The sequence below is a fragment of the Sycon ciliatum genome, chromosome 6 (assembly GCF_964019385.1).
Source record: "Sycon ciliatum chromosome 6, ocSycCili1.1, whole genome shotgun sequence".
In the NCBI taxonomy this organism is placed as follows: domain Eukaryota; kingdom Metazoa; phylum Porifera; class Calcarea; order Leucosolenida; family Sycettidae; genus Sycon; species Sycon ciliatum.
Window position 1 is genome coordinate 18,054,437 of NC_088648.1, and position 27,470 is coordinate 18,081,906.

Here is a 27,470-nt window from a genome sequence, read left to right on the forward strand (position 1 = left end):
ATGTCGGCACCGAAGTTACCGAAAATAGAACTCCACCGAAAATTTCTGCTCTTACAGTAGGATATACACTAATGTGGTAGTGTTTGTTCCATTTGCTCTGTTTGCTCCTAGAAAAGACAAACTTTTACCAGCTTAACGAAGGTCATTGCAGTGCAGGTAGTTATGAATTCCGTGGACGGTGCTGGCTGTTCCAACACACGGATGCGAAGGACTTCAACGGCGCTCGGGCTGACTGCAAGACAAGAGGCGGTGATCTGGCTGTGGTTCGTGACTCCTACGATTCCAGCTTCATTATGCGCCATGTGTATAGAACAGGAACAAAAGTAAGAAACACCACTTGGCGCACACATTCCCGTACTAGTTGATGCTGTTTATGGGAGGAATATGAATTTTCCTGATCCCTAATTAAATACTTGTGAGTTGAAATCTGGTCGGAATTGGTATGGCCCTGTGTAGAGTAACGGCAGTCAAATGTTTTATTTCCTTTCTGGCAAACGGGGAATGTTGTGAGCACCACAATACCATTCTTATTGTACAGAATGACATTGTATTGGAGGGAAAACATATTTTGTGTGACCAAAGTGATACCTCGTTCTCTTCTTCATTCTGAATGGGGGCTAGTCTATTGTGACGAGCCGACGGTATTGTGACGATTCGTGTACATTGAACTTTGAACGTAGCTGGCTTGAAAGGAACGAATCTTTACAGCAAGAATAGGGAAACAGAAAGTTACCAGACTGTTCAAAAGAGTGCATTGTGTTCATGCCTTTTGAGAGCTGCCCCATTGCGCCTGAGTGAGAACCTTTAGCCGCATCCACAAATGTCACTAGCTCTCAAGTTTTACTCAACGTAGAACGGTGTTTCAAAGTCCTGTATGTTCCTGAAGCTGATGCAATCATTTGATCCCCACTATGCAAGCGCCATGCAACCTTGCGACACAGAGTATGTCCCCGTCTGAGCACTGCTGCTCGCCACGCACAGAATTTGAACACAGGTTGAAGGCTATTCGTATTTCATTCTTTGGCGCTCAATGGGTCTTCATGGTGCCATATCAAACGACACATCGTTAGAAAGCTTATTCTATCAGCTTTTCAACGAGCTCTCCGTCTTGGCAATCGAAGAGAGGACAGTGGAGTGTCCTTGTCTAAAGGAATCCAGATACACTTAAAAAATGAGTATACTCGTTCTTCATGCTCAAAAGGTTAAAGCCCGTTGACAAGACAGTGTGACTTAGTGCAATACCAAATGTGTGGACATTCAATTATCCAAATATGAACCCACAACGCAATATGTATGTCAAAATGCTCTGACGCACCAGATGTTTCTCGTGTACATAAAAAATATTCCACGGTTTCGCGTACCGGGCAGGTCAAGAACAAGGAGTCGTACAACTCCCTGGTCAAGAACCACCTTTCCGCTTCCGTGGGACGCCACCACCCCATGATCAGACGTCAGATGCGGCTCCTAACGGTGGGGGAGGATAGATCAGATCCACCAACCAGAGGCCAAAGGCCTAAATCCCATTTGCCACATCCATGTTTTACTCATGGCAGGTCACGAGTTCCCAATTAACTGTGGGTCGCAGCATGGTTGGAAAAATCCTTCCGCTTCCAGCAGGACTTGAATCACCTGGTACCTCTCATTTCTCAATCATGGTGTTAGACCAATCCACTGTGCATGCCTGCTTTCTCGTGTACTGGGCAGCTATTGTACATGAGTTTCACATGCGTATTGATGTCTCGTCATACAAGTAGAAAATCACGACATTGCACTTGTGCACTCGAGGATTTCAGGTTTACATTCCACCTGGAAAATCAACAATCGAAAAATATTCTCTTTGGGGCACAGCCGCCTGCGGCTCTCTGGTACTTGAAAAATGTATGATGTAACCACACATGCACCAGAAGTAGGTGGGCTAGTAGCAACCTGAGAGAGTTTTTGATTTTTTTTATGGGAGCGTGGCACGTGCCCTATTTTTCCGGTTGTAAGTCGACCTTTTACGACTAAAAATAGAAGGAGAAAGTGTGGTGGTCGACTTACAACCGGGATTCGACTTATAACCGGGAACTATCAGTATCTTACAAAAAATGACCTGCACTGCATGCACGAGTGCACCATTTGTACATACTTTTGCCAGTTTATTGGCCTTTTCAGGGATTGGGGCATTATACCCTCCAATAAGGAATGTTTACATTATTTGTTTATGTCGCAGTAATGTAGTTAGTGTGTGTTAGCATCCACTGATCACACTGCCATGTTTGCATCTGCCGCGCACCGCTGCATCAGTGCATTGCGCACTGCACTCACACTGCCAGCGCATAGATTTGGGCATGCTTAGCCTGACGTCACACAACTGCTTCCTTTGAACTTTTGCTCAGTCCACTCACACTGCCAGCGCATGGATTCGGGCGTGCTTAGCCTGACGTCGTACAACTGCTTCCTTTGAACTTTCTCTTTCTTTCTTGCTGTTGGCTTCACTTCAAAGACTAGTCTAATTAGTGGTGACTTTTAGCTTATGCCAGCATCAAAATTTCCAGCTCTCTCAGTTTGGCTCCTAGCTTGTGGTAGCTTTGAGTAACTAATTAGCCAGATGCTTCGATTGTGTTCAGCTCGTACTGTTGGTGCCTGAAACAATGTCGTCTATTGTGCATCGGATGCGGGTGGCAGAACTGCGAGCCGAGCTGGACGATCGAGGTCTGCTGACCACCGGAAAGAAATCCATTCTGGTTCAGAGATTGCTGGACGACATGGAGCGAGAAAACCTGGGTCCAACTCAACCTTCAGCAACCGACTCTGCCGAACCCACTGTGGATACATGCGAGGTGCTCGCCGATCCCCCGGTCACCTTGGATCCGACTGGTATTCGCGAACTTATTCGGGCTGAAGTTCGTTCTGCCATCACAGACGAGATTGGAGCCTCTCTTCTGTCGCAGCCAAGTGCGGCACCAGCGCCACCATCTGCATCCTCCAACATTGGCGTGGGTGCTGCGTACTCCACACCGCCTCATGCTGGAAATCTGCACGTCCCAAAGTCGGCGCAGGATAGGATATTGAGAGGTGAGTTTGTGGACTTCGACCAATTGTTGTCCGAGACCTTGGGGGCAGTTGATAGCAATAAGTCGTTCGAGCTCAGATCCAGTTCATCCGGGGGTGCACTGGAAGTCGTAGAGGTGAACACCACTCGCCCGGTTCGTAGACGTGTGCACGATATCGCAACTTGGCTAGAAGCATGGTCTCTGTATATGCATGTTGGGATCAGCAATGCACCCCACCGCACAGCAGAACTCCAGTCATACCAGTGCATGATCTTGGCGGCCAACAGGCAGTATTTTGCAGAGGCTTGGCTTATGTGTGACCAGCAATTTCGAAGGCTTGTCGCTTCACCACCCGGCAAACGCTTTGATGCGATTGACATAAATACATGGCAGCTGTGCATCACAGGCAAGGCCAGGCATAGATGTCAGTCGTGCAGCCTTGTCCACCCAGCGGCTGCAAGCAACGTGTGTCCTTTTCGTCCCAAACATGCACACCAAGCTCAAACAACATCATCCTCACTGCTCGCCCGCAATAACTCAGGTGCCGTCATCTGCCGAAACTTCAACCTTGGCAAGTGTACCTGGTCAAATTGCCGGTTCGCCCACATCTGCAACCGCTGTGGCAAGGACCAACCCTGCAGCAAGTGTTCCGGCAAAGGTCAGCGACCAGCCCAGTAGTTCGGGATTGCAATCCCAGCCTGAGCAACCAATAACTGTTGCATGTGTACATAATTTTCTTCCCCCTCACATCAGTAATTCCTCTGTACATACCCCTTTGCATGTCTCTCATTTTGAGCTTCTATTGCGTCATCACCCCGATAAAGAATTTGCTTCCTATGTGCTAAACGGGCTGCGCTATGGCTTTAGCATAGGTTTCACTGCTTCACGCGACATTTCTGTCCAGTCTGCTAATCTTCTGCTGCTTGTGCCTCCTTTATTTCTGACCAGCTTTATGCTTCTTGCCAGCGTGGCAAAACTGCTGGTCCTTTTAGTGCAGCCCCGTTCACCTTCATGGGCTGTTCTGGTGTCGGTGCGGTACCGAAGAAGAACGGCAAGCTTCGTATGATTCACCATCTCTCTAGCCCCGCCGGTAATAGTGTGAACGACGGAGTTCCAGCTGACCAGTTTTCCCTGCACTACATCAGTATTGACGATGCAATCGAGTCTATTATGTCCTCACCTCAGCCGGGGTACCTCGCAAAGCTGGACATCAAAAGTGCATTCCGGCAAATCCCAGTTCGTGCTGAAGACCACTCACTACTCGGCATATTCTGGCAAGGCAGCTACCATTACGAGCGGGTACTACCGTTTGGGCTTCGCTCCATCCCAGCCATTTTCGATTCCGTTGCCTCGGCCATAGAGTGGATAATCCGGAACCATTTCTCCATTGCCGACCTATTCCACTGCTTGGATGACTTCCTAAATGTCACAACTGGCCATACTGTCGCCCAGCGTCAACTAGCAATCCTGCTGCGGGCCTTCATCTATTTGGGCGTGCCGCTAGCGCCAGCAAAGGTGGAAGGTCCCGCGAGATCACTGACGTTCCTCGGCATTATTCTGGACTGCGAGCGGCTCGAGGCCAGGCTCCCCATGGACAAGCTCACCGACCTCCGATCGCTATTGGCCAGCACGATCAACAGCCGGAAGATATCCCAACGCCAACTCGAGTCCCTATTGGGAAAGCTCTCGTTTGCTGCCCGTGTCATCACTCCAGGCCGTACCTTCATGCGTCGTCTGTGATCCGTCTGCTCACGGTTTCAGCAACCACACTACTCAATAACTTTGACCCAAGAATGCGTGGATGACCTGCTATGGTGGATGAGGCTACTTAGTGAGTGGAACGGTAAGTCCTTCTTCTTGCACCCTAACTGGACCCCATCACCAGATCTCCAGCTATACCCAGATGCAAGTGGCACTCACGGCTGGGGTGCTTACAACAACGTGAAGTGGATTCAAGGTTCATGGAACAGTGCCCAGATGCTGCAGTCTATCGAGTGGAAGGAGATGTTCGCCCTCGTAGCAGCTTGCGCCACATGGGGCGACGAATGGGCTAAGCTCCGGATTCGGGTACACTGCGACAACTCGGCGGTAGTGGACCGCATCCGTTCGGGCACGTGCAAAGCCCCCGCTGTGATGAAGTTGCTACGCGAACTGTTCTTCGTTTGCTATGAGTTCAACTTTCATGTTAGTGCTGTGCACATTGCTGGCTCCAAGAATGTCATTGCAGATTGCCTTTCTCGTTTTCTTTTGCAGGAATTTTGACGTCCTGCTCCGTTAGCCCGGCCGAGTCCAGACCGTGCTCGTCTTCCAGCAGTCTTGTGAGCGAATTCACTAACTACGCTGCCTGTGCAATTGCTGCTAATACCAGACACACCTACTCTGCCGGTGAACGTCGTTTTGTCAGTTTCTGCTCCCTTTGCAATCTGCAACCTTACCCAGCTTCTGATCTTACCCTCAGCTGCTTTCACGCTTTTCTTGCTCGCTCTGCCCGCCCTTGCACGATATCTGTTTATTTGCAAGCTGTACGGAATGCACACTTTGAACAGGGTCTAGAGGATCCCCTGATCGAGACCTGGCTTCTCAAGAGATTGTTGAAGGGTGTTCAACGGTGCCATGGGAACGAGACAGTAAAGCCTAGATTGCCCATAACTATGCCAACTCTCAGGAAATTAGTCGATGCCTGTGATCACCTCCCAGTGTTGCCCGAGCATGACCGAGTTCTCTTCAAGTCTGCTGTGCTGTTGGCATTCTTTGGTTTCCTAAGGTGCTCCGAATTTACAGAGGGCCTTACAAGAGAGTGTATCAGATTTGAGTCGGGCAGCATGACAATCCTGCTAAAGAGATTAATTAAAGACAGACCAATTTGGAAAGGGAGTCCACATTGTCATTGGACCGGCCGGTCGCCCTTACTGCCCTGTGTATGCTATGCTTCGCTACCTGGCGATGATTGAGGGATATGGTGCTAATGTCGCAGTTATGTAGTTAGTGTGTGTTAGCATCCACCGATCACACTGCCATGTTTGCATCTGCCGCGCACCGCTGCATCAGTGCATTGCACACTGCACTCACACTGCCAACGCATAGATTTGGGCACGCTTAGCCTGACGTCACACAACTGCTTCCTTTGAACTTTTGCTCAGTGCACTCACACTGCCAGCGCATGGATTCAGGCGCGCTTAGCCTGACGTCGTACAACTGCTTCCTTTGAACTTTCTCTTTCTTTCTTGCTGTTGGCTTCACTTCAAAGACTAGTCTAATTAGTGGTGACTTTTAGCTTGTGCCAGCATCAAAATTTCACCCTCCATCCCTCCCATCTTATCATCTTGCTAATGGTACTAGGGAACATTTAGCTCTATCGCTCCTAACTGGTCACTTGCTTCGCTAGTGGCGGCTCTTCACGAGCCAGTTGTTGCCAATTGCATTGGATTTGCCTTGCAACCCCATTGTGGCACAATGTGGGTTTATTGCGGCTCCTCGCGAGCCAGTTACTGCCAGTGGCCTGGCATTGCTTTCCAGCTCTTCGAGCTTTTGCATTACAAGACCAGTTACTCGAAGCAGCACACTATCTCCAAAACAATTCCTTGTTGCCTTGGGCTGAGTATGAGTGTGTGAGGGATATGGTGCTAACGTGTTAGTAACAGGGAGGAATGGTTAACCCTTTCGCTGCTGGCCTAGTTTCCCCCTGTCGGCTAAGCTTTCAGCGCACTTGCCTTCATTTCAGGCCCTGCATGCACGTCGCCGAGCAAATTCTTTCGCCATGTTTGCATTTATTGATGTATTTCCACGATCTATGGCTTGTTGGAAAGGCCTGAGCCAAGCGAAGGCTCTCTGGCAGTTCTCAGCTCCATAGGCATGCCAGCGTCACATCTATGTGCTCTAGAAGAAGCCCTTACATGTCCCAGAATCGCTAAACAACTTCATGATACATTTTTGTTCGCCATCTCTCTCAAACTAAACCAAACTTCACGATCCAAACTGCGCTGCAAAGCTGAGATCCAAGCGATTCGTTTGATGCCCCACACGCATGCGCTGTAGCAAAGGGAAATCCCTTAAAAGCGAGTCGCGAGCAAAACGTTTGAACTGATGGCCAGAAAGCGTATTTTTGATTTTTTGCAATTCTATTCGTCATCGCTCACTCAAATCTAGTCCTCTCGCAACGAACTTTATATCACTAGAAAGCTGAGCTCAAAACCTTTCCAACGGTATATTTTTTTGAAAATCGGCCGCCGTTGACATGAGTTACGACAGTTTGTACAGTGACATATGCACTTCGTACTATTGCGTGGGCCGTGGAGCGAGATATCTCGTCATCCGCCGTTCAGGCACACTTTACAGAGGGAGATATCTCGTCATTAGCACTGAAAGGGTTAATAGTGCTTCTTTGGCTGAACACTTTAAAAATCAGAATTGAGACCTCCGGATACGGAGTCGCCCTATAACCGGGGTCGACTTACAACCGGTAAAATACGTTTTTTGAAACTTTTGTGCACTAGCTGCCCAGTACACGAGAACTTTCTGTGTCATATTGCGCTACTGTCGCAGTCTTTGCTGACTTGTTGCTTTGGACCAGTTCTTTCTCGTCATGTTGGTCTGTTGTTTTGCAAGTGATGCTTCGTGGCGGCTTCATTCGTGTTTCTGCGAGGGCAGGGAATATTCCCATAATATCTCAGTACTGGTAGTGTACCGAAAAGGCAAATGGAGGCGCTCCGTAAGAGGTTTCCTCCAACAAGAGGGATTCCCCTAGTGGATGGAGAGTTTTAAATTTGAATATTTCCCCAAGCGATTTTAGTGAAGTTGACTGCTCCGACGAGGAACACATTCTAAGTTTGATTTTTAGTGGACAACTTTATTCAAGAGCACCTGTTGGCGCTTGGGGACATGTTGTAGTACACAATGGTAGTGGTGGTCTATCCCCAATTTCAGTCCGCAAGTTCGCTGCTAATGGCCCTTGAAGATGGCCTTCGTAATGGCCGCCATTGGACAGGTTGCCTTTTTCGATTCGTTCAGGGGACTCAGCCAGTTGCCAGCCGAAAGCTGGATGGCTAAACATGACAAGGTGCATGTAACTTGGAGCGGCGTGCAAACATAGTTGGTTTGGCTGTGCTGTTTTATATTGAGCCGCATTGACCCCTCCTTATTGTACCTTGTTTCAGTGTGTATTTTAGTCGATTTTCTTAATTTAGTCCAATATCCAGGGAAGGCCTCTGGACCTAACCATCATAGCGGGCGAACAAATCCACCCAACTATAGAAGGAGCCTACTTTGAGCGAAATCGGAAATTAGCCCATGTCCGGTGATATTTGGTCGTTACAGACATTGACTTTTAAAGCTAGGTCTAATGGCCATGCATTTCTTGCCTTTTCAGGTTACGATTGGTTTGAAGAGGGATCCACCTACACACGGCCAGTACCGCTGGGTAGATAATTCATGTACGCCTCAAGGGAGGTATGCCTGTGACATGCCAACCCACCGGTGTGTACATTACGAGTTCGAGAACGGACCAGATAGGGGAGCCGGTCCGGGGCAGGCCGGCGTTTTGAAAGACCATGACTGCGCAGAAAAGACTGACTACATTTGCCAGGCTCCTCTGCCACATGCCATCCAAACATCTGCACAATGTACTGGTTAGTAGTGGTGTTGTCTTCTTCTTCTTCTTCTTCTTCTTCTTCTTCTTCTTCTTCTTCTTCTTCTTCTTCTTCTTCTTCTTCTTCTTCTTCTTCTTCTTCTTCTTCTTCTTCTTCTTCTTCTTCTTCTTCTTCTTCTTCTTCTTCTTCTTCTTCTTCTTCTTCTTCTTCTTCTTCTTCTTCTTCTTCTTCTTCTTCTTCTTCTTCTTCTTCTTCTTCTTCTTCTTCTTCTTCTTCTTCTTCTTCTTCTTCTTCTTCTTCTTCTTCTTCTTCTTCTTCTTCTTCTTCTTCTTCTTCTTCTTCTTCTTCTTCTTCTTCTTCTTCTTCTTCTTCTTCTTCTTCTTCTTCTTCTTCTTCTTCTTCTTCTTCTTCTTCTTCTTCTTCTTCTTCTTCTTCTTCTTCTTCTTCTTCTTCTTCTTCTTCTTCTTCTTCTTCTTCTTCTTCTTCTTCTTCTTCTTCTTCTTCTTCTTCTTCTTCTTCTTCTTCTTCTTCTTCTTCTTCTTCTTCTTCTTCTTCTTCTTCTTCTTCTTCTTCTTCTTCTTCTTCTTCTTCTTCTTCTTCTTCTTCTTCTTCTTCTTCTTCTTCTTCTTCTTCTTCTTCTTCTTCTTCTTCTTCTTCTTCTTCTTCTTCTTCTTCTTCTTCTTCTTCTTCTTCTTCTTCTTCTTCTTCTTCTTCTTCTTCTTCTTCTTCTTCTTCTTCTTCTTCTTCTTCTTCTTCTTCTTCTTCTTCTTCTTCTTCTTCTTCTTCTTCTTCTTCTTCTTCTTCTTCTTCTTCTTGGCGCCATATCCACCAGCTTGGATTCCTTCGCGAGATCCTTGCGCTGCACTAAGGAACAGCGCAGGCTCTTGCGGAGGAATTGTCGCCAAGCAGCGCTGAACTCAAGCTATGTCCTATGGCTAAGGCGAAGGGAGCGAACATGGCGCGACTGGCCGTTGTATTAAAACTGTTTGGTGAACCTGTTGTAGAGCACTTGGTGGGCGATCGGCCACCCAGCGAGGATAGTTGGACGTCCTTAAAATCAAGATTTGAACTCGCCATTCCGGCCTCTAAAGGGCCGGGGGTGGACGATCGCCAACCTTGCCAACCTCTCGTAGTCACTTGTTCTTGTCGAATCGTTATTTTCATAGCCTACTCGACATTCGCCCTACAAATTACCATACATCACAACGCAACTACCTGTACATGACACACCATACCATACAACCACACCCCAACTGTACTGGGGACCTATCTCTTCGAATTGCATTATATGAGTTTATTTTTCCTTTTTTCTTTACCCGTTACTGTCTAAAAAGCAGTCGAAACGGTTTTTATCCACCATTTGATGGTGAGCATTTCCCTTCACATTCTGCCTCATTAACTGGCCGACGCACATCTGTCAGCCAGAAAAGCTGGCGCACATCTGCCAGCTAGATACATATTCGACGGACGCCCAACTGTCGGTCGAAGTCGACGCACATCAGTCGCCTACACTGGCGCTCATCTGCCAGTGTTACTATCGATGCCTCTCGGCATCTCCTCGTAGCAGTTTTGCTACACATCCGGTCTAGCGGGCTGATACCCCTCTAGACTGTATTTTCTCATCACAAGTACTTTCAGCAGAGATGCTGGCCGGAGGGGGCGAAAGCGGCCGGAGGATGACCCCTCACTGGGCTGCACACCAAGCCCAGAACCTGTAACTGTTTCAACAACCCGGGAGGAGTGTGAGTCTGGTAATGACGCGTCACGGCCGATACCCGCTCACACTTCCCCTAGCTCGCAGCCAGCTGCAGGGGTGTGCAATAGGTGCGGAAGCACCATTCGCCACCGATTCAATTTTAGCCGTCACTATCAGACGAAGAAATGTTTAGCTGCATGGAAAGGGGCTGCGCCTGCAGCACAGCACAAGCACACGAAAGCAAAAGCATGTACGCGTACTTCGAGTACAACCAACACAAAGCCATGTCTACATTGTGCAAAACCTATATCTAGTTCAAACATGGCTCGACATCTGAAATCTTGCCGGGCTTTTCAGGCCAAGGTCGTCGATGAACCGCTCACTCCAACCAGGAGTAGTAAGACGGTCGTTGCCACTGCAATCAGCCCGCAATCCCAGCACAGTGCTGATGGCGACGAAGAAGAGAAGTTGGAGCATGGCTCCCAGAATGTGCTAGACCACAAAAGCCCAGAGCAGGACAGTAGCAAGCTCAATCTTCCCAAGTCAAGCCCGGCCTGGGAAAAAACAAACACACAACTAGAACAACATATCACACGCCTGTTTCCATTGTCAAAAATACGAAAAAACGATCCAGACGATTCACTTGATCAGATTACCTCGTTCCTCAGATTCTTCTTCCTCGACCACACCATCTCTGAACCCACCCCAGAGCGAAGGTCGAAGAAGCCATGTCAGTCCAAATGCCTAACTGAGCTCTACATCAAACGCCGTGCACTGCGTAAGCAATATCGAAGGAGAGATAGGCTTGCCGTCCATGAGGTTGAGACCATCAGATCAGACTACAACCGTGTGCAAAAAGACATCAAGAAACTGAGAAAGATCATCCAAATACAAGAGCAAGACCGTGAAGCGCAGAAACAGCGGACGGCCTTTCTTAAGGACCCTTACGGGTTTGCAAAACGCATGTCCCAAAGCAGATCACGTGTAACACCAACTTTCTCGGAACAGGCCTGCTTTGAGTATTTCTCCAAACTTTATGAAGATCCCTCTCGTGAGCAAATTTTCTCGGATCCAGATTTCTGTCCAGCTACGAGTAAACCGTCCACACCACTATCTGATAACAACCCCAGTTGGAAAGCCTTCCAGAACACTCTGAAAAAATGTAGAAACAAATCTGCAGCCGGTCCAAACGGTATTCCATACATAGTGTGGAAAAAGTGCAAATGTCTGCACGGCATTCTTTTCAATATCTTCGAGAAAGTCTGGAAGACAGGATCCATTCCGCTGTCTTGGCAGTGCGCCTCAGTAACGCTTCTCGCAAAAAGTGACAATGACTCTGACCCGGCGAAATTTCGCCCAATTGCCCTATCCAACTGTGACGGCAAGATTTTCTTCGCCATGTTGTCAAAAATTCTGACTCGCCACATGCTGACGAATGGGTATTTTGACGGCATGACCCAGAAAGGTTTCTTGCCGGGTATGTCCGGTTGTATTGAACACGCCACTCTTTGTCACGAGGCCATGAAAGACGCCAAACGCCACAAGCGTTCGATTGCCATGGTATGGATCGATTTAAAGAACGCCTTTGGCTCAGTAAAACACAATCTGATCCAGAGGGCACTGCAACGCTACCACATCCCGCTGAAAATCAGGAACCTTGTTTACTCTTACTATGAGCGTCTGACAGCATTCATTAAAAGACCACTCACTCAGACCTTCCGGTACAGCATCGGCGTATTTCAAGGTTGCCCACTTTCCCCTATTCTCTTCAACATCTGTTTCCAAATTCTACTTGATTCTCTTCAGACCAAACCGATCCAAGCCCTTTCGTACAGTTTCCGTGACACAACTGTCACTGCTTCGAACACTGGATTCGCCGACGATTTAGCAGTCTTCAGCAATCGAATTCATGGTGCGCAGAAGAAGTTAGATCTGGTTGATAGTTTCCTTGCCTGGTCAAAAATGCAGGCGGCCCCTCACAAATGCAGGTCGTACGCAGCCAAATTGACCAACAACAAATACACCTGCTTTGACCCCGCACTCAGAATATCGGAAACTCCAATACCAGCTCTAAACGGCCAACAATTCAAGTTTCTAGGCAGGATGCTAACAGATACAGTAGGTGAGATAACGCAACGCGAAGACCTCATAAACTCCACAAGATGCCTACTAAAGACAGTTGCCGAGACCAGACTGTATGGACACCAGAAGTTGTGGCTCTACCAGCATCAAATCATCCCCAAAATAGCATGGCAGCTCGAGATACTTGATCTCAGCCACAGTTTCGCCAAACTCCTACACAGAAATTGCCTTCCATTCTTAAAGAAATGGGCAGGCTTGCCCAGACCCGCAGCACCAGCAATACTCTTCATCGGCGCTCGGGAGCGCTTCGGCCTACGTTTAACGTACATCCCTACGCTATGGAAGCAACGACAGGTCATTAGATGGAATATCATCAAGAACAGCAGCGACAAGAACATGGCAAACCTGTACCAACATCACAGCAAACAACAGTATCTGCTCACAAGACAATACTCCGCAATAAAAGAAATGGAATGTGCCGAGGCAGCGATCTCTGAAGCTAGTCCAACTAACCTCCAGCAAGGCAGGGCAGGACTCGGCTTTAGGCATGACAAACAAGAGAAAGTCAAACCTAGAAAACAAATACTCAATACCATTCATGAAGGTGACTGCCAAGACCAGCTATCCCACCTCAAAAGCCTGCAAATGCAAGGCAGCTGGTTAAAGTGGAGAGACACGATGTTTGAAGACCTCACTTGGAAAAAACTGTTGTACGAAGGCTACGGGAGAACTTTCTCCTTTCAACTAAACTGTGTATTAAACACACTACCAACAGTTGACAATCTGAGGAGGTGGGGTAACTCTGTGGTCGAACAACAATGCCCTCTATGCAACAGGCAAGCTACGCTCCGTCACATATTATCAGCATGTCCAACAGCCCTCCACCAGGGCAGATATACCTGGCGCCACGACAACGTACTGAAATGCATAGTAAAACTAGTAAACGAAACCATCCAAACTTATCAAAAGGCCACGGCATCAGCAGAAACGCAGAGTAAACAGAAGAGAATTGATTACATGACTTTCTGCAAGGCAGGAGAGAATCTCCCCAAACAGCCCCCCTCCCAACACAAACGGCTAAATGACCAATTCGTAACTAGCTCAGCAGACTGGCAGGTCCTGGTGGACATGAAGGATGAGAAACTTGTTTTCCCCCACTTCATAGCACCTACAACCTGTCGTCCAGACATAGTGCTCTTCTCCAAAGAATTGAGAAGAGTTCTGTGGCTGGAACTCACGGTATGTAGTGAAGATCGCTTTGCACAATCGCGCGAAATCAAAATCGAACGCTATCGTCACCTTCATAGCGCGTGTGTAAGGAATGGCTGGGATACGGAAAGTCACACAGCAGAGGTGGGAGCGAGAGGCGCCATATCCACCAGCTTGGATTCCTTCGCGAGATCCTTGCGCTGCACTAAGGAACAGCGCAGGCTCTTGCGGAGGAATTGTCGCCAAGCAGCGCTGAACTCAAGCTATGTCCTATGGCTAAGGCGAAGGGAGCGAACATGGCGCGACTGGCCGTTGTATTAAAACTGTTTGGTGAACCTGTTGTAGAGCACTTGGTGGGCGATCGGCCACCCAGCGAGGATAGTTGGACGTCCTTAAAATCAAGATTTGAACTCGCCATTCCGGCCTCTAAAGGGCCGGGGGTGGACGATCGCCAACCTTGCCAACCTCTCGTAGTCACTTGTTCTTGTCGAATCGTTATTTTCATAGCCTACTCGACATTCGCCCTACAAATTACCATACATCACAACGCAACTACCTGTACATGACACACCATACCATACAACCACACCCCAACTGTACTGGGGACCTATCTCTTCGAATTGCATTATATGAGTTTATTTTTCCTTTTTTCTTTACCCGTTACTGTCTAAAAAGCAGTCGAAACGGTTTTTATCCACCATTTGATGGTGAGCATTTCCCTTCTTCTTCTTCTTCTTCTTCTTCTTCTTCTTCTTCTTCTTCTTCTTCTTCTTCTTCTTCTTCTTCTTCTTCTTCTTCTTCTTCTTCTTCTTCTTCTTCTTCTTCTTCTTCTTCTTCTTCTTCTTCTTCTTCTTCTTCTTCTTCTTCTTCTTCTTCTTCTTCTTCTTCTTCTTCTTCTTCTTCTTCTTCTTCTTCTTCTTCTTCTTCTTCTTCTTCTTCTTCTTCTTCTTCTTCTTCTTCTTCTTCTTCTTCTTCTTCTTCTTCTTCTTCTTCTTCTTCTTCTTCTTCTTCTTCTTCTTCTTCTTCTTCTTCTTCTTCTTCTTCTTCTTCTTCTTCTTCTTCTTCTTCTTCTTCTTCTTCTTCTTCTTCTTCTTCTTCTTCTTCTTCTTCTTCTTCTTCTTCTTCTTCTTCTTCTTCTTCTTCTTCTTCTTCTTCTTCTTCTTCTTCTTCTTGCGAAGACCTCATAAACTCCACAAGATGCCTACTAAAGACAGTTGCCGAGACCAGACTATACGGACACCAGAAGTTGTGGCTCTACCAGCATCAAATCATCCCCAAAATAGCATGGCAGCTCGAGATACTTGATCTCAGCCACAGTTTCGCCAAACTCCTACACAGAATCTGCCTTCCATTCTTAAAGAAATGGGCAGGCTTGCCCAGACCCGCAGCACCAGCAATACTCTTCATCGGCGCTCGGGAGCGCTTCGGCCTACGTTTAACGTACATCCCTACGCTATGGAAGCAACGACAGGTCATTAGATGGAATATCATCAAGAACAGCAGCGACAAGAACATGGCAAACCTGTACCAACATCACAGCAAACAACAGTATCTGCTCACAAGACAATACTCCGCAATAAAAGAAATGGAATGTGCCGAGGCAGCGATCTCTGAAGCTAGTCCAACTAACCTCCAGCAAGGCAGGGCAGGACTCGGCTTTAGGCATGACAAACAAGAGAAAATCAAACCTAGAAAACAAATACTCAATACCATTCATGAAGGTGACTGCCAAGACCAGCTATCCCACCTCAAAAGCCTGCAAATGCAAGGCAGCTGGTTAAAGTGGAGAGACACGATGTTTGAAGACCTCACTTGGAAAAAACTGTTGTACGAAGGCTACGGGAGAACTTTTTCCTTTCAACTAAACTGTGTATTAAACACACTACCAACAGTTGACAATCTGAGGAGGTGGGGTAACTCTGTGGTCGAACAACAATGCCCTCTATGCAACAGGCAAGCTACGCTCCGTCACATATTATCAGCATGTCCAACAGCCCTCCACCAGGGCAGATATACCTGGCGCCACGACAACGTACTGAAATGCATAGTAAAACTAGTAAACGAAACCATACAAACTTATCAAAAGGCCACGGCATCAGCAGAAACGCAGAGTAATCAGAAGAGAATTGATTACATAACTTTCTGCAAGGCAGGAGAGAATCTCCCCAAACAGCCCCCCTCCCAACGCAAACGGCTAAATGACCAATTCGTAACTAGCTCAGCAGACTGGAAGGTCCTGGTGGACATGAAGGATGAGAAACTTGTTTTCCCCCACTTCATAGCACCTACAACCTGTCGTCCAGACATAGTGCTCTTCTCCAAAGAATTGAGAAGAGTTCTGTGGCTGGAACTCACGGTATGTAGTGAAGATCGCTTTGCACAATCGCGCGAAATCAAAATCGAACGCTATCGTCACCTTCATAACGCGTGTGTAAGGAATGGCTGGGAGACGGAAAGTCACACAGCAGAGGTGGGAGCGAGAGGCGCCATATCCACCAGCTTGGATTCCTTCGCGAGATCCTTGCGCTGCACTAAGGAACAGCGCAGGCTCTTGCGGAGGAATTGTCGCCAAGCAGCGCTGAACTCAAGCTATGTCCTATGGCTAAGGCGAAGGGAGCGAACATGGCGCGACTGGCCGTTGTATTAAAACTGTTTGGTGAACCTGTTGTAGAGCACTTGGTGGGCGATCGGCCACCCAGCGAGGATAGTTGGACGTCCTTAAAATCAAGATTTGAACTCGCCATTCCGGCCTCTAAAGGGCCGGGGGTGGACGATCGCCAACCTTGCCAACCTCTCGTAGTCACTTGTTCTTGTCGAATCGTTATTTTCATAGCCTACTCGACATTCGCCCTACAAATTACCATACATCACAACGCAACTACCTGTACATGACACACCATACCATACGGACACAACCACACCCCAACTGTACTGGGGGCCTATCTCTTCGAATTGCATTATATGAGTTTCTTTTTCCTTTTTTCTTTACCCGTTACTGTCTAAAAAGCAGTCGAAACGGTTTTTATCCACCATTTGATGGTGAGCATTTCCCTTCTTCTTCTTCTTCTTCTTCTTCTTCTTCTTCTTCTTCTTCTTCTTCTTCTTCTTCTTCTTCTTCTTCTTCTTCTTCTTCTTCTTCTTCTTCTTCTTCTTCTTCTTCTTCTTCTTCTTCTTCTTCTTCTTCTTCTTGGATTCAGCTTGGATTCCTTCGCGAGATCCTTGCGCTGCACTAAGGAACAGCGCAGGCTCTTGCGGAAGAATTGTCGCCAAGCAGCGCTGAACTCAAGCTATGTCCTATGGCTAAGGCGAAGGGAGCGAACATGGCGCGACTGGCTGTTGTATTAAAACTGTTTGGTGAACCTGTTGTAGAGCACTTGGTGGGCGATCGGCCACCCAGCGAGGATAGTTGGACGTCCTTAAAATCAAGATTTGAACTCGCAATTCCGGCCTCTAAAGGGCCGGGGGTGGACGATCGCCAACCTTGCCAACCTCTCGTAGTCACTTGTTCTTGTCGAATCGTTATTTTCATAGCCTACTCGACATTCGCCCTACAAATTACCATACATCACAACGCAACTACCTGTACATGACACACCATACCATACAACCACACCCCAACTGTACTGGGGACCTATCTCTTCGAATTGCATTATATGAGTTTCTTTTTCCTTTTTTCTTTACCCGTTACTGTCTAAAAAGCAGTCGAAACGGTTTTTATCCACCATTTGATGGTGAGTTTTCCCTTCTTCTTCTTCTTCTTCTTCTTCTTCTTCTTCTTCTTCTTCTTCTTCTTCTTCTTCTTCTTCTTCTTCTTCTTCTTCTTCTTCTTCTTCTTCTTCTTCTTCTTCTTCTTCTTCTTCTTCTTCTTCTTCTTCTTCTTCTTCTTCTTCTTCTTCTTCTTCTTCTTCTTCTTCTTCTTCTTCTTCTTCTTCTTCTTCTTCTTCTTCTTCTTCTTCTTCTTCTTCTTCTTCTTCTTCTTCTTCTTCTTCTTCTTCTTCTTCTTCTTCTTCTTCTTCTTCTTCTTCTTCTTCTTCTTCTTCTTCTTCTTCTTCTTCTTCTTCTTCTTCTTCTTCTTCTTCTTCTTCTTCTTCTTCTTCTTCTTCTTCTTCTTCTTGAGCACTTGGTGGGCGATCGGCCACCCAGCGAGGATAGTTGGACGTCCTTAAAATCAAGATTTGAACTCGCCATTCCGGCCTCTAAAGGGCCGGGGGTGGACGATCGCCAACCTTGCCAACCTCTCGTAGTCACTTGTTCTTGTCGAATCGTTATTTTCATAGCCTACTCGACATTCGCCCTACAAATTACCATACATCACAACGCAACTACCTGTACATGACACACCATACCATACGGACACAACCACACCCCAACTGTACTGGGGGCCTATCTCTTCGAATTGCATTATATGAGTTTCTTTTTCCTTTTTTCTTTACCCGTTACTGTCTAAAAAGCAGTCGAAACGGTTTTTATCCACCATTTGATGGTGAGCATTTCCCTTCTTCTTCTTCTTCTTCTTCTTCTTCTTCTTCTTCTTCTTCTTCTTCTTCTTCTTCTTCTTCTTCTTCTTCTTCTTCTTCTTCTTCTTCTTCTTCTTCTTCTTCTTCTTCTTCTTCTTCTCTTTCTTCTTCTTCTTCTTCTTCTTCTTCTTCTTCTTCTTCTTCTTCTTCTTCTTCTTCTTCTTCTTCTTCTTCTTCTTCTTCTTCTTCTTCTTCTTCTTCTTCTTCTTCTTCTTCTTCTTCTTCTTCTTCTTCTTCTTCTTCTTCTTCTTCTTCTTCTTCTTCTTCTTCTTCTTCTTCTTCTTCTTCTTCTTCTTCTTCTTCTTCTTCTTCTTCTTCTTCTTCTTCTTCTTCTTCTTCTTCTTCTTCTTCTTCTTCTTCTTCTTCTTCTTCTTCTTCTTCTTCTTCTTCTTCTTCTTCTTCTTCTTCTTCTTCTTCTTCTTCTTCTTCTTCTTCTTCTTCTTCTTCTTCTTCTTCTTCTTCTTTTCTTCTTCTTCTTCTTCTTCTTCTTCTTCTTCTTCTTCTTCTTCTTGAGCACTTGGTGGGCGATCGGCCACCCAGCGAGGATAGTTGGACGTCCTTAAAATCAAGATTTGAACTCGCCATTCCGGCCTCTAAAGGGCCGGGGGTGGACGATCGCCAACCTTGCCAACCTCTCGTAGTCACTTGTTCTTGTCGAATCGTTATTTTCATAGCCTACTCGACATTCGCCCTACAAATTACCATACATCACAACGCAACTACCTGTACATGACACACCATACCATACGGACACAACCACACCCCAACTGTACTGGGGGCCTATCTCTTCGAATTGCATTATATGAGTTTCTTTTTCCTTTTTTCTTTACCCGTTACTGTCTAAAAAGCAGTCGAAACGGTTTTTATCCACCATTTGATGGTGAGCATTTCCCTTCTTCTTCTTCTTCTTCTTCTTCTTCTTCTTCTTCTTCTTCTTCTTCTTCTTCTTCTTCTTCTTCTTCTTCTTCTTCTTCTTCTTCTTCTTCTTCTTCTTCTTCTTCTTCTTCTTCTTCTTCTTCTTCTTCTTCTTCTTCTTCTCTTCTTCTTCTTCTTCTTCTTCTTCTTCTTCTTCTTCTTCTTCTTCTTCTTCTTCTTCTTCTTCTTCTTCTTCTTTCTTCTCTTCTTCTTCTTCGTCTTTTCTTCTTCTTCTTCTTCTTCTTCTTCTTCTTCTTCTTCTTCTTCTTCTTCTTCTTCTTCTTCTTCTTCTTCTTCTTCTTCTTCTTCTTCTTCTTCTTCTTCTTCTTCTTCTTCTTCTTCTTCTTCTTCTTCTTCTTCTTCTTTGTTGTTGTTGTTGTTGTTGTTGTTGTTGTTGTTGTTGTTGTTGTGTTTATTTTAATTCGCAAGCCAAACGGGCAGATCTGCCCAATGAAAAGGTGGCGAATGCAGATAGAAAGCAGTAATAAATGAAATTGGGGACTGATGTAATTAGGATAGAGGTGGAGAAAAACTAAGACAGCTGATCCTCAAACAGGACGTTTGGTACTCTAGGTACTAAGGCCAGTAAGTGTGTGCGGGACCATGCTGGCGCGGAACTGGCGGAGCGTGGAGATGGCACGTACATCGCTGGGTAATGTGTTCCACAGCTAGGCGCCCCGGAACGCGAGGCAACCCTTGCCGAACCTGGTGGAAACTGGCGGTTGGCGCAGACCCATGGTGGAGTGCAACCTAGTTGGGCCAGCTCACGAAGGAACTAGGAGGGCTTGCAGTTCAGAACTTGCGTGCTCATTCCGAGATCTCCAGACCAGAACTATGAACTTCTGCCTGAATATCTCGGATACTCTGTAGGTGTCCAATTGCACCAGGAGGGTACGCGCGAAGGTATGATGCGAGTGGTGCCTGCTTTGCTGTTGCTCTTAGCCCAGTCAGCCAGTAGGGCCATTGCTCTGTCTTCGTCACTAGCAGGGTCAGAGTGGGCCAGAGACGTGCTGGGGTCAGGCTGCGGTGGGGAGGGGGTGGGGGTTCCTCCATCTGACTCCTCAGCCCAGCTGCTGTCGGGGGACAGAGCTAGAGTGAAGTCGGGCTCACCTTCAGTGCCTCCCACTGAGGCAGATTCGGGTTCCCTGGATGCATCCCTTTCGGCATCCGATCCTCCTGCAGCAGATGAGTCCGAGTACGGTTTGTCTGACCCCACACCACTAGCACTGGCAAGCTGGCGGTTGGCTGTCGTACCCGAGGGAGGCTGCTGATCCAATGAGCTTGGATTTCCCGCCTCTCGTCCTGCTACGATTTCTGCATCCGACCCTCCTACAGCAGATGAGTCCTGTTTGTCTGACCCCACGCCACTGGCCAGTTGGCGGTTGGCTGGTGGACCCCGACCCCATGGATTTGTGCAAGAATGCCACCCGGCAAAGTTCCATATAATCCCACCAGAGACCACCGTCATCGCTTCCAGCCCTTCCCCGAGGGTGGGGTGGGTACCAAATTTCTTAGATTTCTCAACCAGTCTTTTTCAGCCCTATCGCGGACTTGCTGCGTCCGTTCCGTACATTTTACATGGTGCCGCTCATAACCAGTAGTAGTATTGCACATAGTTAATGCATCAATTTAAGTCCATCCGCGTGTGCACTGTAATCCTAGTCAACTCACACATATAAGGTACACAGACTTAGTTTGCGAACCGTATTCTCACTCATTTACTATCTTGTGGGGAGGCCATACATGGTATCTGTAGGTAATTCACAAGTCTGGAGATTTCAGTGTGAGTCGGCCATTAGCAGGTTCCACAGGCAAGCTATCTATGTGTCCTCATTGGCAACAAAATGCTCTGGCGGCGCCGTGTTGAGCACCTTGCGACAAGAGTGACTCATGCACTGGGTCAACTTTGGCGTCATAGTTCTTTGTTGCCATCTTCAATTGGCGTCATAGCCCCTCCTTAATGATATTTTCCAGGAAAGCATGGTTCATCAGCATGATCAACAGTAAACTATATTATTCGTCCAATGCATTCTCTCCACGACTCTCGGCAGGCTGATTAGGCCGTTTTGTTACATTATTTAAAGCCTGGCATCTTCCCAAAGAAGAACGCCACCACCCTTCAAGGATCAAGGCGCAGATGCAGCCCCTAAAGCGGTGGGAGGTGAGTAGATCAGCTCACCAGCAAGTGGTCAAAGATCGAAAATCCCATTCACTGCATCCATGTTTTCCTCGTGCCAGGCCAGGAGTTCCCAATTAACTGTCGCAGCACGGCTGGAAAAAAATCCTTCCGCTTCCAAGCAGGACTTGAATCTGGTACTCACTGGGAAAGGTGAATATTGTGTCTTTGCTGTCAAGCTCTCTGTTTCTCAATCTCCTTCATTGGGAAAGGTGAATATTGTGTCTTTGCTGTCAAGATATTGAATTGCGTTCAAGTTTTTGGTTTTCATATACAACAGAGAGGGGAAGTTGTGTTGCAACTCCGAGTTTCACATCGTTACTATCATCAGGCAACTGATGGCTCCAAAGTGGGCAGCCTGAACATCAGGGGGAGCAAGGTCAGAAATACTGACGAGTACGAATAAGGTAAATAGGGGCCTGAAGTCTTCAGACTTGAGGCTATGTAGCAGCAGAAGTTCCGGTGTGAATAAAATAGAGTATTGGGGCTTTAGTGCGAAACCCACACATGCACACACCATTACACATACTTCCTCCGTATACAAAAACTTCGTGACTTTTTTTTAAAGGCTGCGCACAACTCTGGAATTGTTCCATTTGACTTGGAATAACACTCGTGGCATTGTCTAACCTGTTTACAAGCTATATACAAAGAAAAAAGCAACTCAGACAAATGAGATTGAGTTTATTCAGAGTCTTCGTCGCTCCTGTCATTGTCACCTGATGACGCTGACGCCGCATCGCCAACAGTCGCTGCTTCCGCTCGCATTTCGTTCAGATTCTTTTCAGCTGCAGTGATGATCCGGCGCGGGACTTTGGCTATGTCCTCTTCATCTCCAGAGATGTGTACGAATCGGTGTCGACCATATTCAGTCGTTCCAGCCCGCGACCTCCATTATGCCGTGAAACGAGTCGCTGAAGCACATCCACACGCTTCGCATTTTCTCGGCAGGATAATCCTCCCAGCATTCTACAACGGCTTCGAGGAGGTCCCTGCGATTCCCCTAGACGACAACGGAGACGTCTGACTGGAGAGAGGCGAAGAAAGTCATGTCGTCGACATTCCAATCCGGAGTCAGCGCTGGTTGCACGATGACTGAAATGTTTCAACTTGCCGTGCGAGCGGAACTGATTTATGTTCTCACGTTGCATATGGGGCCGCGCACCGCAAGTACGAGCCTGGCCAGTTTAATGGCAGCGAGTGCTGCGTGACTCCGTGTTCCAGCCGCGAGCTCCACTTCGTCACTGTATCAGTTTCGAGCAAGTAAGTGTTAGTTTTTTTCATGTGACTCGTGAGTTCCTGTCGGCAACGTCCTCACACGCATGGCTTCCGTGTAGAATCTGTTCGGGATCAACCAAACTCACCTCAACATGACTGTGGGTTGTCGATGACAGCCTTTGGAGCGGTTTGTTGAGCAGGTTCTTACTCAAAAACACCGTTGAAAGAAAGTCACGAAGTTTTTGTATACGGAGGAAGTAGATTCTCTCACTCTTCCACATGCTCTCACGCACCCCCCCCCCCCCCACACACACACACTGTCTCTCTCTCTCTCTCTCTCTCTCTCTCTCTCTTTCCCTCACACAGACACACACACACACACTCACACCTGGTCCTGGTAAACACTGCCATTACGGTCACGTGTCCCCTTAGGGGGCCGACAATATAGAACGACGAGCGGGACCATGTTCGAGAGAGCCATCTCCAGCAGCTATGGATCTGGCTTATCATCGAAAACGATTCCTCTCACGGCTGCCGCTAGAACTGGTCCATCACTCTCCACAACAGAGCGAACATTCCATGAGCCAACGCTCAGAGTCGTTCCAAGTTGTCGTCTTCGTGCGGTAGTTTGCTCCACTCGCGGGCTTGCAAAGCCTCGCGAAGGCCTCCGAGGTGGGGGCGACGAGGAGAGTGTCGGCATCGTAACTATCCGACCAAGTCTCCTGTCGGTGAATACCCCACCTCAGGCACTGTTGGCCTGGACGGCTGGGGACACCCCAGGCCGTCCACAACGGCGAGAACAAGCACGGACGGAGGCCAGAAACAAGAGCCCGGAAAAGTACAACCGTCCTCCACCAGAGCAGAGAACACACACATTGTCAAGATGTCCAACTATTGAAAGATTTTCTTATCGTCGGAAACGATTCCTCTCACGGCGGCCGCTCGAACTGGTCCATCACTCTCCACAACAGAGCAAACATTCCATGAGCCAATGCTCAGAGTCGTTCCAAGTTGTCGTCTTCGTGCGGTAGTTTGCTCCACTCGCGGGCTTGCAAGGCCTCGCGAAGGACTCTGAGGTGGGGGCGACGAGGAGAGTGTCGGCATCGTAACTATCCACTCACACACACACATACACACACACACACACACACACACATACACACACACACACATACACCTTGAACGTGCCCATAGCCGATGGCAATGATAGCAAAGGGACTATCTGCTAGCTTTGCAGTACGGAGTGTGGCGCTTGAGATCTCTGGGACGACGGCAGACCTTTCCACATGCGCAGCGGAAGCCAGAGTCAGGATCAGGAGGAGCACGGGCGGGAGGACGACGATGAGCAATCTGCCTCCAGGCAGAGCGATCCTGGGCAGCATCAAGCCAGCAGTCAGAAGGCACAGGGGGGCTGATGGAGAGGAGGTCATCCACGATGAGGTCACGCCACCGCTTGCGTGGACCATGGCGAGGGCGTGTTGCAGGGAGCTCCCCAAACAAAACTCGCTTCGGCATACGGTCGTCGTTCATCCGGCCAACATGGCCAAGCCAACGCAGTCGATATTCCCGGATGATGTCCGCGACATCACAGTCAGTGCTGAGGGTTTGGGCCATGGTAACGGAGGTAATGCGGTTGTCCCACTGGTTCCGCCTGGATACGCCAACGATGATGCGAACACACTGGTGATGAAAGGTGTCGAGAGAGCGCAGGTCCGGTGCCTTCGGCGTCCCCGTCTCTGCTCCGTACAGGACGGTCGCCAGCACAAAACACGCATACACACACACACACCTTGACCTTTGACCTTTTGACGCCCATCGCCAGAGGCGATGATAGCAATGCTATGGCAAAAGCCATAGCAACTTGTGCTGGGATTGCACCATTCAGCAGCTTGCAAGGCTGAAGAATTGACCATCACTATTCAGCCTGATCTACACCATACAGCTGTTTGAAGTGACTTTCTCTGGCAAGTGAATCAGTATTTTTGGTCTTTTCATTTTTTCCCCGCACACACATCACACCACATACTCCGGCATGCATCAGCTGTTGGTAACCACCCAGGAGAATGAAAGACAAGTCAGGAAGAGTCTGAGAAAGAGAAGAAAGACTTGTGTGACCATAATCGTCGCGAATCGAATCCGCAACCTATCGATTGGAAATCGCTGCACATACCACCGCACCATATGGGACACACACACACACGCACGCACTCACGCATGCACGTATGCACGCGCACGTGCACACACACATGCACAACACACACGCACGCACGTTCACGCGTGCACGCACATGCACATGTACACACACACACACATATGCATGCACACATGCACACTTGCGCGCATGCATGCAAGCACCCATGAACGAACGCATGCACACACACACGAACACACACACACACACACACATACAGAGGCACACACAAACACACATACACACACACGTACAAACACACAATGACATGCACACACACATGCACACGCACACACACACACACACATACAGCAGCTTGCGGTACGGAGGGTGCTGGCCAGCGAAGTGAGAGGGTACGGAGAGAGCAGGATCTTAGTGGAGCCAGGAGGATAGTCACGTCCGAGGAACGAAGACCGAGAGCCCTGAATATCCGGAAAAGAGCGTGGCCAACACCCCTTTATTTACTTTATCAAAGTAAATGAGAGAAGAGAAATGGGAGATGGGTGGGTGAAACACAGCGATCTAACAAGAGTGATCCACACACAGAACGGATCAAAATATATAACTAAGCAAACTTGAGCATGCCACATCGAGTGCCGGCGACGCATGCCGCCTAAGTTGAGCATCGCGCACGCCTGAATGCCACGTTGAGTGCCACGTTTAATGACACGTAGAATGCCACGTCGTATAGAGTACCATGTGAACATGCCCCCCAAGACGTTTGTCCGACATGGTTACCGTGATGTACAGTGCACATGACCGTAGCCAGGAGCAAAGCATGAGCATGCAGTAACAGTGCTAGCAAACATAGCAGCATAGTTTGAGTGGTAGCGCGAAGAATCCACGTGCTCCCATCAATCTGCATTATTACTATAATGCTACACACACGCACACGCACACATGCACGCACAAACACACACACACACACACACACACACACACACACAAACACACACACACACCATCAGGGCACACTTCATTAGGAGCTGCACAAAGCCAGTATAAAGTGTGCATGTGTGCGTGCGTGCGTGTGGTTAGTGTAACAGCCAGCTGGGTTCAAGTTACATATAACTTACAAAGGAAACACAACTCCAGAGGAAAGAGTGAACAGCCAAGCATCTGGAGCTCCCGAGTCGCTCTACTTCTCCAAAGAACTCCAAATAACAAGGTACAACTCCGACCTAGATCCCGGTGCGTGCGCAGCTCAGAGTGGATCTACAGCTAGAGTACAGTGCAGCATTAGTATGCAATCGTACGCGTGTGTATACACAGACCGTGGTACACTAACAGCATGCAGGAAAAGGGCCCCGTGTACAAAAAGGGATAGTATGCTATTCCCAAAGAGCTCAAATAGATACAATGTAGGTTTGTGGATATCAAAATACAAAACACATGCACAAGTTATGGTAGCAGGCCTGCTACATTTGGGTTTGGGTTTCTTTTTCTGTGTTTTTGCGCTTGTTTGTGCTTTTATCTGTGTGTCTTCTCTCTGTGCATATTGGTGTGTGTGTGTGTGTGTGTGTGTTTGTGTTTGAGTGTGCAACATTATAGTAATATGAAACTCGGGTATTGAGCCAATAATAAAAGTAGAAAGGAAAAGGACATATGGAAACGAGTTAAGAGTAACTCTCCACCACTGTAACTAGATACTATATACAGTCAGAAAGTGCAACAACTAGGCACAAAACTGACAGAGTACTGAGACATTCGACGTCCTGACACCTAGCTTCAACACATCTCCGTAGCGCTAACCGACAGCCTTCCAACTTGGAAGGTTCAAGGTTATGGAAAGACCAAAGAGGGGAAGGCAAGCGCAACGAAAACGAGCACAAGCTACAGTCCCAACGGAACAAAGAATGTCGATTGTCACTGGACGATGACGAGACCAGTAGGCGATTTGACAAAGCGGTCTAACTACAATTCGAAGCAGCAAAGCTTTGTCAAATCGCCTACTGGTCTCGTCATCGTTCAGTGACAATCGACATTCTTTGTTCCGTTGGGACTGTAGCTTGTGCTCGTTTTCGTTGCGCTTGCCTTCCCCTCTTTAGTCTTTCCATGACCTTGAACCTTCCAAGTTGGAAGGCTGTCGGTTAGCGCTACGGAGATGTGTTGAAGCTAGTTGTCAGGACGTCGAATGTCTCAGTACTCTGTCAGTTTTGTGTCTAGTTGTTGCACTTTCTGACTGTATATAGTATCTAGTTACAGTGGTGGAGAGTTACTCTTAACTCGTTTCCATATGTCCTTTTCCTTTCTACATTATAGTAATAATGCAGATTAATGGGTGCAAGCGGCTGCTTCGTGCTACCACTCAAACTATGCTGCTATGATTGCTGGCACTTTTACTGCATGCTCATGCTTTGCTGCTGGCTACAGTCACGTGCGCTGTACATCACGGTATCCATGTCGGTCAAACGCCTTGGTGCATGCTCACACGGTACTCTATGCGTCGTGGCATTCTATGTGTCATTCAACGTGACACTCAACGTGACGTTCATTCATGCGTGACGCTCATAGTAGGCGGCATGCGTCGTAGGCACTCAACTTGTCATGCCAAAGTTAGCTTTGTTATATATTTCGATCCGTTCTGTGTGTGGATGACTCTTGTCAGATCATTGTGTTTCACCCACCCACCTCCCATTTCTCTTCTCTCATTTACTTTGATAAAGTAAATAAAGGGGTGTTGGCCATGCTCATTTCTGGCTAATCAGGGCTCTCCGTCTTCGTCCCTCGGACGTGACTATCGTCTTGGCTCCGTCAAGATCCTGCTGTCTCTGTAGCCTCTCACTTCGCTGGCCAGCACCCTCCTAACCACAAGCTGCTGTGTGTTGTAGTTAATGTGTTATGTG

At 47.6% G+C, this 27,470-nt stretch overlaps 2 protein-coding genes across 2 annotated transcripts in view; both read left to right on the forward strand.

Annotated features, from left to right (window-relative positions):
• Positions 1–1,572, forward strand: part of LOC135820098 (macrophage mannose receptor 1-like) — a 40,757-nt gene extending 39,185 nt beyond the window's left edge. The window contains exons 5-6 of the mRNA XM_065333407.1: positions 112–304; positions 1,554–1,572. Coding sequence (XP_065189479.1) covers positions 112–304; positions 1,554–1,572 — 212 coding nt within the window. The remainder of the gene's footprint in view (positions 1–111; positions 305–1,553) is intronic.
• A 9,065-nt stretch (positions 1,573–10,637) lies between these two features.
• LOC135820099 (uncharacterized) lies at positions 10,638–27,401 on the forward strand. The gene is made up of 2 exons (XM_065333408.1): positions 10,638–11,876; positions 27,333–27,401. Exons 1-2 carry the CDS (start codon positions 10,638–10,640, stop codon positions 27,399–27,401), a joined length of 1,308 nt encoding a protein of 435 aa, XP_065189480.1.
• Positions 27,402–27,470: the final 69 nt, after the last annotated feature.